The sequence below is a fragment of the Felis catus genome, chromosome D4 (genome assembly GCF_018350175.1).
Source record: "Felis catus isolate Fca126 chromosome D4, F.catus_Fca126_mat1.0, whole genome shotgun sequence".
Classification (NCBI taxonomy): domain Eukaryota; kingdom Metazoa; phylum Chordata; class Mammalia; order Carnivora; family Felidae; genus Felis; species Felis catus.
In genome coordinates this window covers 57,527,741-57,546,397 of record NC_058380.1, presented here as the reverse complement: position 1 = coordinate 57,546,397, position 18,657 = coordinate 57,527,741, and the positions used below count along the sequence as shown (strand labels likewise).

The window sequence follows — 18,657 nt, the reverse complement described above, 5'->3', positions numbered from 1 at the left end:
TCAATGAAATTGATACAATATTTACCTTGCAAAGTAACCCTGGGTCTGTCAGACCTCAGGCTTGGAAGTTGCTAGACAGAATGAGGAAATGTTTCAGGGGTTACAGAGTACTAGAAGTCACCTAATCGAGTGCTTCCATTCACAGAAGGGGAAATTTGACCAAGGTCATACAGCAGAATCAGAACAAAGGCAACAATCGCTCCTGTCCCAGGGCTCCCAGTCCTAGCTTACGGCATCACCTTGACTCTCAGGAGGTCTAAATCTAGGGCGTGGAATTAGACAATTATTCTCAGACACTCGGTTTGCTATCTCTGTGTGAACCTGATTTTCCAGAACATGACAGAGTGTGAGACATTGGCAGATAGATGCCAGAGTGGTTTTCTGAGTGTACTGTGAGATAATATCGTACCAAAATACTCAGCAATATTTCAGGTTCTCCTCCTCCCAGCATGTGGTAGGATTACACAGGGCCAGTGAAGTGTGGGCAGATGTGACACTTCTGGGGCGGAGCATGTAACTGCTGGTGTGAATGCCCTAGTGTGTCCTTCCCCAGCCATCACAACCTGTGATGTCCAGATGGTGGAGCCTCCATCAGCCAGGATCTCTGAGGAAGACACATGGAACAGAACCCCCTAGAGACCTACAAAGGACATGTAGCATGAGAAAGAAGTAAACCTTTGTCATGGGAAGCCACTAAGATTATGTGTTACTGCAGCAAAACCTAGCTCATCTTAACTGATGCACCCAGGGAACAGCAGCCGCTCTCTGGTGTCCCATCTTGTGGCCATGGAGCAGAGTCAAAGCTGTCGGTTACCTGGACACATGGCGTTTTCTAGATACAGACCTATTTCTTTGGGGCCATAAGTCTGTCACCCCATGAGCTGGTTCTAATTTCCATGAATATATTATGATCAGACTCCTAAATTGTGAGGAAACCCACTACTCTCTGACTTAGCTCTTCAGAAAGACAGGGAGAAGACTGGCACCCCCAAAGTCCTTCTCCCAGCAATCACAACAGTCGCTCCTCTGTTGCTGTGTGTGTGTTGGTGGGGGAGGTGATCTCAAAGTGAGACATCCGGGACGAGGGTTTGGAGCAGCGGAATAGCACCAGATCTCAAATGGCAATCATCAACACTGCCTGGGTGCAGGCACCGAAGGTAACAATGATGAATCGGACATGACCCTTTGATTAAAATAGCTCACAGTCATTTGAGAGAGGGACAACACACTACAATGCAGGGCAGAACGCAATTAACCTGTGCTTATGGCGGTAAGCATCATGTTGTTGGGATGGTCAGTTCCAGGAAGGCATCTGAGCGGGCTGTGCAGAGGAGGGGTGTGAGAGCAGAGCCTTGAAGGATGAGTGGAAGAGAAAGGCCTCTCCAGGCTGAAGAAAGAGTATGAAGAGGGATGAGATAGGAGTGTGTGGGGTTTGTCCATTAATGGGAGTGGTCTGGTGAGGCTGGAGCAGGTGTGTGTGTAGGGGAGATGGGGCAAGCAGGCAGGCCACAGCCTGTTTTCAAAAGCCCTCAAATGCCTCTGCCATTCCCACTTGGTCTTTTTGTTAGAGATGAGGGTGAGGAAGAGAAATGTGGGGACAGGTGGTTTCCCACCTTTCACCTACTTGGGAACCCCCCCCCCACCATGCGTACACACACACACACACACACACACACACACCCGTGTCAGGTATCAGAATTTGAGGTTAACATAGTTCAATTTGTAAAAACACACCGAGTACAGACCAAGCCCTTATTCTTGCATCTGAAATGTTGTGGATATAATCCATGAAGTGATAACCTAGAAAAGGTGCTTCCTTTTAACTTCTTTACAGATTTCAAGTTTTACTTTGTCTTTACATCCTAGACTCAAAGAGAATCTCAGAGGTTTCTAAAGCCCAGAGAGAGGAAGGGACATGCCCAACGTCACCTAGCGTGAGGGAATGAGCGTAAAGTATTAGGACGGAAGCCACACCAGCCTCTGCTGTATTCTCAGCTCCTAGCACAGGGCCTGGCATATAGTAACTGCTCCACAGTTATCTGTTAAATGAGTGAATGAATGAGCCACCATCATACTCAGGCAATTCTGTATCTTTTTGCCAAACCTCAGCAAGAGAAACCCTGCCCTGAATTGCTCATGTGGATAAGATGTAAGGTCCAGCGCTGACCCAGATTAATCAGCTGCCTCTGTATCTCCAGAAACACCCTTAACAGTTACCCTAATTCAGGCCAGAGAAGGGAACAGTGGCACCAGCTCTGGGGATGCCGGGGGTCATGACAGATGCTGGAACTCTTGTCAGGAGGTGGTGAGCACAGATCCAGCAGGTGCTCTGTGACTGAAGATGCAGCCTTTGATCTGGATCCTCATACAACATGTAGCACTAGGCAGCACACTAGCACCTTTGCGGGTCTGCCTCATCTGAGCTACACAACACCTCCATTTTTCAGAGGGATTCTGAGTCTCAGATAAGCCATGTGACTTGGTCAATCTCACACAGCTAATTAGTGCTGAGTGACGCTGGGGTGCAAAGCTAGGTTTTTTGAATCATGCATTGAATATCTGTTGAGTGACTGCTCTTGGCATCACTCACTGTAGGAGGTGTGTGAAGGAAGGAAATGGGGTCCTGCTCTCTGGTAGAGGGGACGGGTGCACAGCACACTGTAGAACAGAGGGACAATCAAAGGTGGAGGGAACACAAGAAGGGAGCATGTAACCCCTCATGGAGCAGGGAGAAGAGAGAATGAACAGGGCTCTGAAGGATGAGCAGGAAGCCTCCACTGGGGAAGGGAGGGAGGACCTGCCTCTAAAAGGGAATGCCTGGATGGCTGTCAATTAAGCATCTGATTCTTGATCTCAGCTCAGGTCTTGATCTCAGGGTTGTGAGTTCATGCCCCGTGTTGGGCCCCACACTGGGCATGAAGCCTACTTAAAAATAAATAAATATAAAAAAATAAAATAAAAGGAAACTTCTTGGGCAAGATGTAGCACTGGGAAAAGACAAGATTCATTCAGCAGAGGATGAGCCCGTCAGCTCCTACAAATGCTAGATGCAATGAGGAAGAGGAATGAGGGGAAAAAACCCAGCCCTGACAGACAAACAGAACTCCAGTGCTGTCACAGGACAATGGCCTCACAGTCAACCCAGGAGTGAGGTGACTATATCTTCTGTATGTTAAATGTCACACTCGGCTCCTGTTTCTGCTTTAAACCAGGGGTTACCTGGGCCATAAGACAGCCTTCCTGCCTAACAAGACTGCTGTACCTTAGGGACATTAGGGCCCCCTCCTGACACTGGCATTTCCCAAGGAGGCAATGAGACCAGCTCAGAAGAGCAACGAAAGCCACCTGAGAGAGAACTGCCACCTCTGCCTACCCCTCCCTTTTAAAACTAGTCACTGAATGACAACACCCCTGCCAGATTAGAGCCTGGTGTTCCCTCCTCCTGAGACATCATTGTCAATATAATTTATTCTATAAGGCAACATGGAGGCCAAGAAGTGAGTCACTTGGCTTGCATGACCAGGGTTAGATCCTGTGACCAGTGGCTCTACTGGAATTTTATGTTCTTATATGATCTTCTAAAAATCAATGGATGAGGGAAGGAAAAAAAAAATCGACAGATGGCCTATCATTCCTTAAAGACAGATGACCACACATCAGGCTTACACATCTTGTGGAGTGGAAATGTTTGACCCTTAATGCCCAAAGGAACACTAGATGAGCATCACCCATCACCCACAGGCCTTCCAAAGTTCATCTCACCTAATTCAGGGAAGAAAGGGGGCAACCTTATGATAGGTGTGATATGTTTCTGTCCATATATTTTTCTTACTGGTGTACCCACAGCACCTAAACAAGACCTAGCACAGAATAAGTATTCAAAACCCATTCAGCAAATGAATGAATTTGAAATACCATGAGCAAAATTCAACCATATGGAGTCATAACCTAAAAAAGATGCTTCCCTGAACAGCCAAGGACTCTTTATATTACAAAGGAGTGTGCCAAACATGAATCCTACCCTTGTCTCCCCTGCACCCACCCTGGGGAAAACAACAAAGAGTCTAGGGGTCTAGAATGTGCCTCATCTCCCTAAGTTACGTCACAACCTGAGGCAGAGCTGAGGGTCAGCTTACAGGCCAAGCTCAAGTTGTGATGTAACTTAGGGAGATGAGGCACATTACAGGTCCAATCCTCTCATCAGATGATGAAACTAAATTGCAGCGGCAGGGCTGACCTGGCCCCAGGGCACACATCCAGGCTGCTTGGCTTCCAGGTCAGCAAGAGCTTTTTCTGAGAGCTGTGTGGTCCAGACAGGGAAGGAGGGAGAATGAGATGGCAAACCAGACGGCTGTGACAGAATACATCTTGCTGGGGCTACACGAGCACCCTAACCTAGAGATGGTCCTGTTTGTGCTCTGCCTGGGCATCTACTCCATGAATGTGCTGGGGAACTCCCTCCTCATCGGCCTAAACATGCTGGACCCCCGCCTGCACAGCCCCATGTACTTCTTTCTCAGCAACCTCTCCCTCATGGACATCTGTGGCACATCCTCCTTTGTGCCTCTCATGCTGACCAACTTCCTGGAAGCCCAAAGGACCATCTCCTTCCTTGGTTGTGCCCTGCAGATGTACCTGACCCTGGCGCTGGGCTCCACGGAGTGCCTGCTCCTGGCTGTGATGGCATATGACCGTTATGTGGCTATCTGCCAGCCGCTTAGGTACACAGAGATCATGAGTAGGTGGACGTGCCTGTGGATGGCAGTGCTGAGCTGGGGGACAGGTTTTGCCAATTCACTGCTGCAGTCCCTTCTCGCCTGGAGCCTCCCCTTCTGTGGCCACAATATCATCAATCACTTCTTCTGTGAGATCTTGGCAGTGCTGAAACTGTCCTGTGGGGACATCTCTCTCAATGCACTGCTATTAATCATGGCCACGGCTGTCCTGACGCTGGCCCCACTCCTCCTCATCTGCCTGTCCTACATTCTCATCCTTGCTGCCATCCTTAGGGTGCCCTCTGCCGCAGGCCGGTGCAAAGCCTTCTCCACCTGCTCTGCCCACCTCACAGTTGTGGTGGTTTTCTACGGGACCATCTCCTTCATGTACTTCAAGTCCAAGGCCGAGGACCCCAACCTGGATAAGATTATTGCATTGTTCTATGGGGTCGTGACGCCCTCACTAAACCCCATCATCTACAGCCTGAGGAATGCAGAGGTGAAATCTGCTGTCCTAGCCCTGCTCTGGGGAGACCTGCTCTCCAGGAAATTGTCCCACCTTCCCTGTTGCTCTTCAACTGTGTCACGCAAGACAGCTAGGTCCGTCATGGTAATGACTTCAAATCGCAGTGGCTGAAACCCACAGGGTTGGTTTCTCACTCTTGCGGCAGGTCATCAGCAGTAGACTGGGCAGGCGGGTCTGCTCTGAACCATTGTTTTCATCCCTCGGGGTGTCAGGATGATAACGCAGCTACCACCTGGAACATTGCTAGTCACCATGACAAAGCCTGGCTGGCTCTTCAAGCTTCACTTCCACTTTATCCACCAACGCAAGCACATGCCATGGCTAACATCAAGGGGGAGGTGAAACACTCGCCATGTGTCTGGAAGGAGCGGGAAGACTGAGAAATCTGTGAATAGCCTAACGGTTGCCACGCCATCCTACAGTCAACCCAAGAGCCACTAGAGACGTGCCTTCCTTTTCTCTGACCATCACAACCCCACACATCGAATTAGTCACTAAGTTGAGAAAATCCACCTCCTAAGAGCTCCTAAATGGGTCCCTTCCTTTCAATGGCATTGCCTCAAAAAACCTTCACTATCTCTCTCTCAAGTATCACAACAGCTGTGTCACCACATTTTTGTCCTCCAAACTCTCTTCAAAATCCTTCCTCTGCACTAGCTAACGCCCATTCAAAAAAAAACCCAAACAAACAAAAACAAAAACACCAAACTGATCATGTACTCTCCTGCTTAAATCCCCCCAGTGGCTCATTTCCCATGGGATAAAAACCAGACCCCACCTCTCCATCCAACCTCATACTGGCTGCTTGCCTCAGCCCCACTCCACCCACACACACTCTCTGGGCCCAGGCCCGGCCAAACTATTCCCAGTTCCCCAACAACTATCAGTCTGCCCTGCCTCTGTGTCTCCCCCTTGCTCTTCCTTCTTGTGTCCAGACACTTCTTGACCTTTAGTTAACATCTACTGGCCACTCATCACAGACCAAGCGAGGCACAATACTGTGTCCTAAGTGCTTTACTCACTGGGGACCATTTGGAATGACAGAAATCTCAGTGGAGGAATGCAATATGGACACTGCTGACCAGAGAGAACCCTCTCCCAACACCTCAGCATTACGGAATCATTCAGCCCTCACTCAAATCTCCCCCCCTCTTCCTGAAAACCCCTCTGACTCCTCCTAGCTGGGTGGGGTCTGTCCCAGCTCTGTGTCCCTCTTCAGTGCCTTCTGTACTCTGCAGACTCTGTTCTGAATCCCACCTATTTGGGTTCATGCAACCTAATGACCTGAGTCTGTACAACCTAATATGAAGAAAATGTATTTCTGATACGGCAACAGCCCACATCTCTTGGCTCACCATTCAGTCAGCCACATCACTCTGCTCAGCGCCCCAAGGAAAAGAGAGTGCAGAAAGCAGAGAACAAAGGGATTTTTCCTGGCTTTTGAGCTTCCTAGGCTCTAAAGTCTTAACAGAAGAGTCTTAAGGCATAGACAAAAGATTAGGGAGAAAAACTGAAAAGGGAGACTTCTCCACCTCCAGATTATTAAAAGATTCCCTAAGCTAGGGAGAAGGAAGAGAGAGGAGAGGACGCAGCAAGGGCACTGGCACAGAAGGGTCCAAAAGGAAGAGGCCCTGGGCCCCAATCCCGAGGACAAACCCCTGGACAGGGTTCCAGGATCTGAAGGATAGAGCAACTCATGCCTTGCTGGTCAAGTAAAACTCCCAAATAGTCCCCCAGAGGAGAAATGGCTTCGAGGGCAGCCGAGGCCTCACAGGTCTTTGCATGTGGCACAGAAGTCAGGAGAGCCTCAGCACTGAAAAGGGTTATGCAGATGGCACAGGAAAGCACTCGGGGATGGCCTGCCTGCACTGCTGCCTGGGGACCAGGTGGAATGTGGGAACGCTCAGGGGATGGGTGCAGTGTGGACCCCGGTGACCAGAAAACTCTCTCCCAACATCTCTGCATTATTATATAAGATCCTTAAGACTCAGCTGTGACCCTTGTGGAAAGAGAAGAAATCCCAAACTGATGAAGGATGTTTCTCAGGCAAAATGGGGACTCAAAATAGAAGTTATGTACCGTGATATTTCTTGCACATTTGTGACTTGTACCTGCTAATCCAATTTCCTGAGACCTCAGCTTCCTTTCCTGTTGGGTGTGGGGACCACAAGGGAGGTCTGTCTCGCTAATTTAAATCATGTCAGCACATACACACATACACACACACACACACACACACACACACACACACACTCACTCACAACTCCCTACTCCCAGTGAATGCAGCCAGCCATGAGAGGGCAAAAGCTCCAGCAGCTCATTCTGGCTGGGTTCCCGCCACCCCTGCTGATTGCCTCAGACCCTCTCTTACCCTCTCCTCCCCACACCCTTGGCCCCAGGAAAGAAGGCAGCACAGAACCAGCAAATACTTCATTGGAGACACACCAGACTCCGCCTGCATCAACTCAGAATACCAGCCGCCCCAGCCCCAGCCCCATCTGTCCTGCAATCCCCCTCCCAGCACAAGACAGCATGGCACAGCCCAGATGCTGCCTTGGGAAGGAAGCCTGAGGCCAGAGTTGCTGAGCTGCTGGGAAGATCTGGAGACTCAGTTTCCCCAAGATGGACTCCATTTCCTCGGGAATGATGCCATGTTCTGAGAGGGCTTTGTCTCCCGGGGAAGGAATCCATGTCCTTAGGAGGGCTCCATATCCCTGGGAAGGACTCCACACCCCTAGGAGTGACTCCTTGGTCCTGAGGGGCTCTGTGGCCCTGCACAGGCTCCAGTCCTTAAGAAGGACTCCATGGATGCAGGAAGACTCCAAGCCTTCAGGAAGTGCGCCAGGCCCCTAGAAGAGCTCCATGTCCTCAAGAAAGACTCCGTGGCCTCTAGAAACACAACCTGTCTCTTATCCCTGGGACGGCTCCACATTCCCAGGAAGGGCTCTCTGCCCCTAGGAAGGGTTCATATTCCCCAAGGGCCAGGCCCAAAGCCCCCCCTCAGCTGGCACAGATGCTGCTGACAGTGGCCCCTCCTGGGCCCACAAGGCCCAGCTCCTCCTGCTCATTGATGCACAGCTGGTAACCGCAGCCCCGGGCCCGGGCTCCAGATGGGACCCGGTGGTCAGTCTTGGCACGTGGGGGCAGCAAGAAGCCCACACTGCCAGCGATGAGCATATGCCAAATGCTGTGAATGTAGAAGTAGTTGTCTCGGGTCTCCACAAAAGCATACAGTAGGACAGCACTGCCTGCAATAAGGCTGCCCGGGCACAGGTAGAAAAGCCAGCGGCGCCACGTGGGTGGGTAGCAATGCCGGCGGCGGACGCTGCGTACTGTCTGGGGGAAGCAGAGAAGTGGGACTCAGGAATACGAGGCCTTGTAACCCGAGCCAGAACTGGTCATTCTCAGGCTTCCCTGGAGCCCTGGTCGCGACCTGAAGGCACCTGCCAAGACTGGAGTGGGCACCACGAGCAGCGCCATGATGATGACCGGGTCCAAGCCCATCTTACATTGAGGCCCAGACACTCAGGGCCCTGCACCCAGGTGCTGCTGGGACTCCCCCCTCCCCTAGCCCTCCCAACCTTACCCAGGCTGTGGCCAAGATCCCCAGGGCGAAGAGACTGGGTCCGAGCAGGTTCCAGAGTCCATGCCGATCAAGCTGTAGAGCCATAGACAGCAGCATAGCCCCCAGCAAATACAGCACCTGGAGAAAGAGGACTCCGGGGGCTGGGCCGGGTGGGAGAGGGGCACTTGGCAATGCCCCCAGGGAGAGGTTGGGAGTGAATTTCAAGTAGACTTTGCCTATGGTTGTCCCCCAGGGCCCACTCTGGACTGACCTGCTTGACCACAGGCTGTAAACGAGCCATGGCAATGACAGTGACCCACACCGACATTAAGGAGCCCAGGAAATCACAGAACTGCAGCACATCGTAGTCCATGATGCAGAAAACCACAATGCCTGGCTGGTCACAGGCATGGTAAAACTGGAGGAAGAAATGACAGGCATTGAGAGAACCTGGGGCAGTAGTCCAGGTCCATGAAACTGGAGAAAGAGACCATGAGGGTAGTATACTGCTGTCAGAAAAGCAGAGGTCAGAGATCACAGACTGAGCAGAACTGGGAAATGCCTGACTGACTCCCTGCTTCTGAGAAGAATGTGGTAGGGAGGCCTGGTCTGCTTCACAAGTTGTATGTATCTGGCAGCCCCGACCCGTCCTCACCCTCCTAATCTTTCTGCTTCTGGAATGTACTGTGGTGAGCACCAGGCAGGCAGGGGATCCAGGTCTGCCACACTGAGGCCAATCCTCCCCTACTTCTCATGCTCACCATGGGTCCCACCTATAATCCCCACCCCTGGCCCAAGCTGTGGGGCTGGACTCTGATCTTGTGGCCAACCCAGACCCTAAGCCACCCCTGCATATCCCAGTCTCCCCTGATAGCTCAGCCTCATCTTCAGATGCATTCATCTTCAGGCTTACATTACCTGGCCCTCTTCATCCCCTCCCACCCGATGTCATGGGTGGAGAGATGAAACAGTAAGGAAAAAGGCAGTCCCTAGGCCATGGATAAGAGCATGTCACTTTACACCACGGAAAAGAATGTAGGGAAGGGACAGTGTCCACCTATCCTCCACCGTGGGAAAGATGGTAAAGAGGAGAGTATTCAGGAGCTTCAAAGGGGGTGCAGAGGACACAGGTGGAACTGGATCAGACTATACTGGGCACCCCCATTAAGGAACCAAGGTCTGCAGTCAGCCGTCCTTGGTCTGTGGTCCCAACCCCTCTGCCTCTCTGGACAATGCCTCTGGCATCCTGTGTTCCCTTATTTGTAAAAAGGGCTACCCAGGAATAACCTGAGTTCTCTTTGCCTTGGAACATCTACTGTCACCTCTCTCTGAACTTCCATGTAGAATTTATGTGATTTGATTATTTGATTATTTATTGGTATCAAACACTAATCACATGTATGGTTTTAGGACTATCTTTGGTGCAAAAATGACAGGAACATATATCCCTCTGTGTCATGTGCTATGAGCCCACCCAAAGACAAAACAGGACCTATGAGGACAAACAGCTCCAGACTGAAAACGAACATCATGGTGGCATGCTCACTCCCCCATCACCTGATACTGTTCCTGCTCCGGGTCAGGAAGACTAGATCCTTATGGTGATGAAAGAAGAAAATTTAAATGCTATAATGGGAGAAAAAAGGTTTTTGACTTATATAAACGATGAAAATCTACTCATTGGAGCTGACCTTGAGACATACTAGCAGATTTTAGGGGATCAAAAAAATTTCTTAAGATTCTGTGAAACAGTATGCTTGATCTCTGTCCCCTGCATGTCACCCCAGGTCCTCAGGGAGCCATGTCTACCAAGGGCATCTCTTGATCAGAGAAACAAGCTGGTGTCATTGCCAGGGTTGGAATGAAATACATCAGGCTGAACTGAAGCTGGGGCAGGAAAGCTGTGTTGTACCACCCAAAGGTGGCCTTTGAAGCAGCTTCATCACTGACTGAAGGGACCCTTTAGGTACAACTTGCAGCCCAGATCAACTTCTTCATCATTCTATTGAAAGGCAACCCTACATCACAAGGACTCTCTGAATCCCAAGAGAGGTGGCCTTACAGACCTCAGTGAGAGAGGTAGCCCAGCCTTCCACAGGCATAACCTTGGCTGTGGGTGGAGGGCAGGGATATCCAGTCCACAGGTGAGATAAGAGGTAGCTGAGTAATATCACAAGTCATTCCGTTCTGGCATCAATGGGTCTCTGTCGCTTCTGGGAAGAATGGAAGTGGGAGAACCTGGTCTCCTGCTTGACTGCATTAGAGTTGAGAATGAGAAGGTGGAAGTGAGGTCAGGAAGAAGAGTTCAGGAAAAAACATTCTATCCTGACCTCAAATGACAAACCATGACACCCCAGCCTTAATCAAACAGTATCCCCTGTAGAAAAAAGCAGATGGAAAACAAAAGCAGGTCTGTTGTGAAAACTAGAAGAATCCCATCCAGGTGCAGAGCTGCCAACAATAGAGTGGGAAAACAGACTCGAAAGTTCAGTCTCTAGAAACAAAGGATGAGAAAGAAATTGCTAAGTTTCTTTTTAGCTTGTTGAAGATTTCATCCAGTTATTCAAATTGTAAAATTTGCACCTGTGACAAAGGAAGAAATGTGAATAATGTAAGAATAGGGAGGAGCTAGGAGTTTAGAAAAAGAAAAAAAAAATTAAAAAGAAAACTTAGGTGTATTAATTGGCATTGGGAAACCTTGGGTTTGATTCCTCCAAATTTTAAAGTCCTAAGCTTATGTATCTGTCTTCTGTCTTTCCCTTCACTTTGGAGGTAAAAATGCTGTCCCTTCAGAAAGAGACTGCTTTGGAATGATCACGTTTTGAGTATCCCAGGCTTTTAAGTTTGGGGACATGGCTCCCTCTTACATATTATTAAACTGAGAAAGTGAGTTCTTACTGGGAAACTCTGAGAGACTTTTCATGAAAGTCCGCATCTGCATTAATATTAGTGCTTAAACACACCTAAAAGATTTATTTTATCAAATTTTTCTTTCTCTTGTATGTCCTAATTAATTGAGAGTTAATTTTGGTTCCTAATCAAATCAATATTTTGGTCTTTTGCTATTTTAGCTATTGGATATTGATTATTCTCTACCTCTAAGACCAGATATAAGTACTACAGCTACTAAATTACCCAATACTGTTTTCTGATTTGGATTTCATTTTAAAACATTAATTCTACACTTCAGCCCTCACCGAGCACTTGCTCCATCTGCCTGTCTTTCAAGTATTTAGGAGGAAATGCCCAAACTGGGCATTTCTGGAATGCCCTTTCTGGAAGAGGGACTTGTAATAAATCCTTCAATCTCAGATAAGAGAAGATACACATCAGCAAAAGAAAAGTAAAGCTGAATCACCTAATAGTGAAGACACATCTAAAGGAATACTTAATTGAAGGCTGAGTTTCTCCTAGGAATTTCTCTGCACTGAAAAAAAAGAGTAGGGGATAATGGAGAGCTTGTCTCTGGAGTAGAGAGGTTTGGAGAGCAATCATTTCACTAGTATTCTATGGCTGATTATTCTCCAAGCATACTAAAAGGTCAGAGAGATTGTTTAAGGTTGTAGGAAACCCACGGGGGTAGAGTTAAATTAAAATTGCAGCGTGAGGAGAACACCAATCCTGATCTGGCTACAGTTACTGCTGAATGTCTAAAAACACCATCAGTAAAGCCCATCACTGACTCCTTCATGGGGCACAATTTGCTAGGGAAACCAGCCAACAACCTGTGTCAGCTTACTTCATTGAAACTCCTCAACCTGGGGAAGACAGCATCTTGTCATTATATATTCTGGGATATACATATTTGCTTCCACCTGCTCTATTATTCGTGTAACAGAATCCATTATCCCTTGCCGTGGTACCCCATTTATTACCGTCTTTAACCAGGAGACACAATTTGTAGTCAACAAAGGAAAGCAAATCACTCACCACCACAGACTTCACTGGTGTAAACATATTGCCCATCTCCTAGAAGCAACCGGCTGAACAAAACACCAGAATGGCCTCCTGAAGGCTTAGTTATGGTGTCACCTGGGAGACTCTACTCTAAAAGTCTGGAATACTCTCCTGTATGTTTGGTGCCCAGTATGTGCTCGGCAAGCTCTAGTCATCTTATACTTTATGCCATATATGTTCATGAAAGCACATCCCTACTGTAATAAACTTTCCTCCATGCAGAAATAAAGAAACAAACAAACTTGTAATATCGTTGATCCGCTGAAAATTATGGGCTATTTTCTACATTGGTATTCCTTATGTTAGCAGCAATAAAAAGAAGTGATAGAAATAACACAAGAAGATAAGGGAATATTTAAGAAAAAAAATTTAGACTACAAATTGGCTTTTGTTAATATAATTCTAATTTAATTTGATACTTCCTCAGCTTTGGACAGTTCTTTACTTATGAGGTAATTTTTGAAAATTAATGTAAATTTTTTTTCTATGGAATTTTATATTTTTATAACCTAACTGTAGAGTTAATCTAACGCTTCAGAATGGAGTTATCCAGGCACTATAGAATGTAAAACTGAAAATGCAGATATATTCAATCCGTGCAAAGATTGGAATATTTGCACTCAGGATATAATGGAAGTTACTGCTATTCTTTTATTTTCTGCTTCCATTTCCTCTTGGAAAAAATCATGGGATTTTGCCAAGGGCCACTAAGAATGACTTGTGAGGTATGAGAAACAGAAGAGATATGAGAAGGCAGGCTTGTAGCCAGGATGTCAGCAGTCAACAAGGAAAGCCCCAGACATCAGCTCTGTCTGGGTCTTTGGGGAGCGGATTGTAAGGATCCGACTAGCACTGTGAAGGGCTCACGGCTTTGGACTGCATGCGTTAGTTGCACAACTGCAGTTATTGATAGATTTCCCTTGATGACTTCTTGTATTTGGTTATATTTTCTAACCTTTTCATTGGTTCCTACCTTTTAGGAATTTGAGAACTATTTTAATTTTTTTTATGTTTATTTATTTATTTTGAGAGAGAGAGAGAATGTGTGTTTGTGTGTATGTGTGTGAAATGGGAGAGGGGCAGAGAGAGAGGGAAAGAGAGAATCCCAAGCAGGCTCCATCAGTGTGGAGCCCAATGCAGAGCTCAATCTCATGACCATGAGATCATGTCTTGTGCCAAAATCAAGAGTCGGACACTTAACCAACTGAGCCACCCAGGTGCCCCTTGAGAACTATTTTTTAAAAAAGAATTTGAGAACTATTAACCTGAGGTCATAAGGTTCTCTACATACTTCAGGATTTCTGAAAAACTGAAGTCAGGTTAGAAATTTATCAATTGCCTCGCTGCCTTGGTACTTGGAGAACAATATAGCTTAGTGATTACATGTGAGGGATCTATGGTTCTACCACTCATGTTACACCTCAGACAAAGTAGGTAAACTGCCCTCATCTGCAAACATGGATGATAAGGGCACCTATTTGGGTTCCTGGGTGGTTCAGTCAGTTAAGCATCAGACTCTTGATTTCAGCTCAGGTCATCATTTCACAGTTCGTGGGACCGAGCCTGAGTCAGGCTCTACACTGATAGCCTGAAGCCTGCTTGGGATTCTCTCTCCCCCTCTCTCTGTCTCTCCCCTGCTTGTGCACATGTGCACTCTCTCTCTCTCTCTCTCTCTCTCTCAAAATAAATAAACTTTTTAAAAAAGTACTTATCTATTACTCTAGTGCTATTGTGAGAACTCGGTTAGCAGTGCCTGACACACTAAATGTTATTTTATTATTACCGTTATCTGAACTGGTCTTGCTACATACAAAATCAAGTGCTGGATTTGTGACCTGTTTTTCTTTTAATGTATTTTACATATTATGTAACGTATTTTGCATTTTAAATATTTTACATATTTACACTTTGAACTCCTGAAGAACAAACCGACTGTCTACTCCCATGCCCTGGATAGGACTCAATGCGCTACTCCCAGGTGTAGACTGTCCTGGATTTGAAGACAGGGAAGACTGTCATCTACTGCCCTGGGACTGTTACCTGCAATATGATCAATGGGTCCTTAAATGCAGACTGTGGAGGAACGAAGTAAGTCTAGACTAAGTAAAGAATGGGAAAGGAAGAGAGATGGGAACTTGCCCAGGAAAACTGGATGACTAGTAGCTCTACATTTTGGCCCATGTGGTAAAAGAAAAGGGGTTAGAGCAAGACTTCAGGCAACACCTCAGAGGCCAGGATCTTTTCCTTGATCTTTTGCTTATTATCCTGTGTGTTTCTCTTTTGTAAGTAGACTCCACACCTGACATGGGGCTTGAACTCACAACCCTGAGATCAAGAGTCACCTGGTTTACTGACTGAGCCAGCCAGGCATTCTGCTTATTATCCCATTTAAGAAAGTGGAAGCTCTGTATGTGATGTCAGTCACTGCAGGCTCCCCTGGTGTTCCAACTGGGGAAAAGGCCTTTTCTGTCAAGGACAATTTGCCACTGTATCCAGAATATGAGGAGTCATCTGGCATACTAAACATTCTAGAGCCAATGCCCAGATGTTCATGCAAAGTGCAGAGAATGGACACAGTCTCCCCACATGCTCCAGGCTCCTAACACACTCAGGTACTCTTACTAACTATGAATTCCATTAGATCTGCATGCATCCAGGAGTGGGCTGGTGGGACAGTTGTTGCTAGAGGATGCAGTAGCAACAGTATAAAGGGCATCTGGCAGTAAAGAGAAACACTCTCTACTATAAAAATAGAATGAGGCACTGTCAGAGCAGGCCTAAAAGGGGTGGGGGGCAGCCAAGCAAAATTGGAGTGTGCCCTTCTCACCCAGCTGAAGAGGCCAAGGTCTCTCTACAGGGCATGGTTATAGCCTCTTCTTCCTCATTTGTGCATGAACATCCTGGAGGACCCTACAGCATGCCCCTCAATTCACCCCCTACTTTCTCCTGAATGATAAGTAGGACTTTTGTGATTTGGACATATGTGTGATCTATTAATGCTGAACAAAACGGAAACACATATTGATTTTTGTGATTCTTGTTGCCAAGACAAGAGGAAAGTCTGAATCTATCTAAGATTTCTGCAGTGCTCATAAGCAGGCACTATATGTCACCAGATGCCAAGAGTCCAGAGATGAGTTGAAAAGATCCCTAGAGGCAGCATCTCAGGGGGAAAATCTACATGGGGGTTACATCACAGTCGCAGGCTCACTCCTCTACCTTTTCCTTTCACTGTGATGCTTGCTCTAATATGAACTTTTCTGTTTGTGGAGGAGTGGGAAGACACGGAGAGGGGATTGTGGACACTCTGTAATGGGAGGGTAAGGATTTAAAACTATACTAATCTTCATCAAAATATGCTCCTTTGAGCTGGAATTTTATGTCACACCACCACTTCCCATGATGGCTCAGGACGTAGCTGAGTCCATAAGATTGCTTAGGATCCCAAGAGCCAGAATGCTCTATAAACTACCCAGGTAGAGACATCCTCTCTGTCTTCCAAAAGCTCTCATGAGAGTTCAAGGCGGCCATGGTGACTAAATGGGGATACACCTTCTCATACCATAAGAACATGTTGAAGATGCAGAAGTCCCCAGGACAATGAGGAACATGAACACAGTGTAGCTAGCCCTCACATCATGAGAAGTGGAGACTCCGTACAGAGACATGGGAGAAAGTGCAGATCCCTTGCCACCGTTCAGAGTGGAAAGGTGAAGCTGTGGACACCGTTCCATACCATAAAACAGCCAGGGTGTTTAAGTAAAGGTCTCCTTGGCCCCTGGGGTGTGACACAGCTGGAGAACACACTGTTTCTAGTGGCTGTTGCTTATCTTAAGTTACAAACGGCCTTGTTAATTTATCCCAATGTGCCTTACAAAAATTACTATAGTCTTCGCATGCCATGACACTGCTGTAGAAGACATCGTTGAAAAGGAGACATCCTCATATGATGAAGGTGTAGACATCCCCACATCCGTGGAAAACACGGTGGAAATGCAGACCCTCGCCCATCACCATGAAATAAGGACTTGGTGAAGACACAGATGCACCGCATACCGTGGAGAAGAACATGGTGAAGGTGTAGACAGCAGCCTCCAGCACATATCGGCTCCGAATGGCCAGGACCACGGGTGGCAAAAACATGAGGTTGCTCAGGCAGAGCAGAAGTGTGGACAGCAGCTGGAATCCATAAGTGAGCGCATCTGCACTGTCAGTGCAGCCCCAGCCCCTCCACCCTGCGAGGGGGGAGAGCACAAGGTGGAAGGTGGAAGAGGGCCCAAGGCAGCCACGGTTGGGTTCGGGTTGGGCAGACACTTCTGCTGGCAGCCTCTTGCCAGGCGCAACGTCACAGCCGGTAGTGGGTGGTCTCACCCTGGCTCGGCCCTCCAATTCTCTCCAAACCCATTCTCAGTTCCAGCTGCCGCCCCGCAGTCCAGACCACCCCCCCACACCCCCCACCCAGGAGCCCACCGGCGCGGCTCCCTCGCCAGCCCAGCCCGCTCACCGGCCTTGCACTCGCAGGCCGCGTACAGGTAGTTGTGCGTGCGCAGCAGCTTGCACTGGCCATAGGGCCCGCAGTCGTCCACGCAAGGGGACAGGAAAGTGCGCAGCCGCACCTCAGCCGTCGCGTTCCGGCACCGCACGTACCTGCGCACATGAGGGCCGCGGTCACCTGCGGCCCCGGCCAGGCCACTACTTCCCTGTCCCAACCCCGCCCTGCCCCGCCCCGCTCCGCTCACCGAGGCCCCACGCCGCACAGAGAGCGGAGGGTCAGGAACCAGGTCCCAGTCTGTGGGAAGGGGATTCGCAGCCTGGCCACTCTGGAAGTGGCACTGACGGAGAGGAGGAAGCCAGCCAGGGACTCTTAGAGAAGGGAGAAGAGGGCATATATCAGTGAGAGGGAGGAGGAGTCAGTATGGGGTCAAGACCTAAAGAACCTCCACCCACCTGACCCTACTTCCCTAGCCCATCCTTTCTCCATACCATCCCCTACGGCCCCAGCCCCAGACTTAAAGCCTCCTCTGCTTCTCCCGTTCCTCACCCCCACCTTTAGAACAGGTCACTGCTGCATCCCCCAGGCTCAAGGGCACCTCGTGAGTCAGGCATCCGAACACTGTCACGTTTTCCTGGCGCAGGGAGCTCTGAGGAGGGCAGGTATGAAGAAGAGGCAGTCACACCCTCCAAGCCCTACCACCACCCCACCGCCCCCAGACTCCTACACCTGTTAACCCTTCTCCAGAAACCCCTCCAAGAGCTCGCTGGACATCCATTCCTGTAGGTGCTCTCCACGTCAAAGCCTGCCTTTCTCCTTCTCCCCGTCTTTTTCTCTCCCTCTCCCTCTCTCGTCTCCATTCTTAGAACAGAAAAAGTGGAGAACACCAGATCTTCCACAGCAGAGATCTTTCAAAAACTAATGAGAAGGAAAGGGCCAATTCTGAATGTTGTCTTTGAGCAGAATTGTTTGAACTCTGTCTAGGCAAGGGAGAACATCCTGTTTCAGTCCTGTCTAGCTTGCTGGAGGGAATAGGAGGGGGACTGTTGCTGGATGTCGAAACTAGTTGTGAACAAAAGTAAGTGTAAGGTTTTCAGTCACCTTCTTATCTTCACCTGGGTCTGAAGGCAGGAGGCGTGTAAAGAAATGTATTCTTCCTCAGGTGAAGTGATCCTAGGTACTAAATATCAGTAACAGAATGCCCGAGGGGTTAATGTAGCAACCTGTCTGGGATTTAAAGAAACCAGATATCCACAGGACTAAACGTAAGGAGCGTCTACAACAATAAAAGTAACAGGATGCCATAAGCTCACCTCATTCAAGAAGGATTTGAGGTAGCTTATTAAATGCATATAATAGGATGAAGTAAATGCATGAGGGAAATTTAAAGATCAAGATAAGA

At 48.3% G+C, this 18,657-nt stretch overlaps 2 protein-coding genes across 15 annotated transcripts in view; one reads left to right on the top strand and one right to left on the bottom strand.

Moving 5' to 3' along the window:
- Window positions 1-18,657, bottom strand: part of TMEM8B (transmembrane protein 8B) — a 69,681-nt gene that overhangs the window by 35,220 nt on the left and 15,804 nt on the right. For 2 of the 14 annotated variants that reach the window (XR_006589187.1, XR_006589188.1), the window contains exons 7-13: window positions 17,811-17,904; window positions 17,503-17,626; window positions 17,268-17,410; window positions 16,820-16,998; window positions 9,078-9,224; window positions 8,828-8,967; window positions 1,257-1,387 (exon numbers count right to left, since the gene is read on the bottom strand). Coding sequence is in view for 7 of the 14 variants with exons in the window: in XM_019816180.3 (XP_019671739.3) it covers window positions 8,196-8,577; window positions 8,828-8,967; window positions 9,078-9,224; window positions 16,820-16,998; window positions 17,268-17,410; window positions 17,503-17,626; window positions 17,811-17,904 (1,209 nt within the window). In the remaining 7 variants the exon portion in view is untranslated. Of the gene's footprint in view, window positions 1-1,256; window positions 1,388-7,656; window positions 8,578-8,827; window positions 8,968-9,077; window positions 9,225-16,819; window positions 16,999-17,267; window positions 17,411-17,502; window positions 17,627-17,810; window positions 17,905-18,657 lie in introns of those variants that run through there. The other 12 variants (XR_002737565.2, XR_002737566.2, XR_002737567.2 and 9 more) reach the window with 10 other exon arrangements.
- LOC101088278 (olfactory receptor 13C7-like) lies at window positions 4,336-5,352 on the top strand. The gene has a single exon (XM_003995676.3). The coding sequence runs from the start codon at window positions 4,336-4,338 to the stop codon at window positions 5,350-5,352; it is 1,017 nt and encodes a 338-aa protein (XP_003995725.2).

Excerpts from the sequence above, each read along its gene's own strand:
- LOC101088278 (XM_003995676.3), top strand. The coding sequence starts at position 4,336 with ATGGCAAACCAGACGGCTGTGACAGAATACATCTTGCTGGGGCTACAC.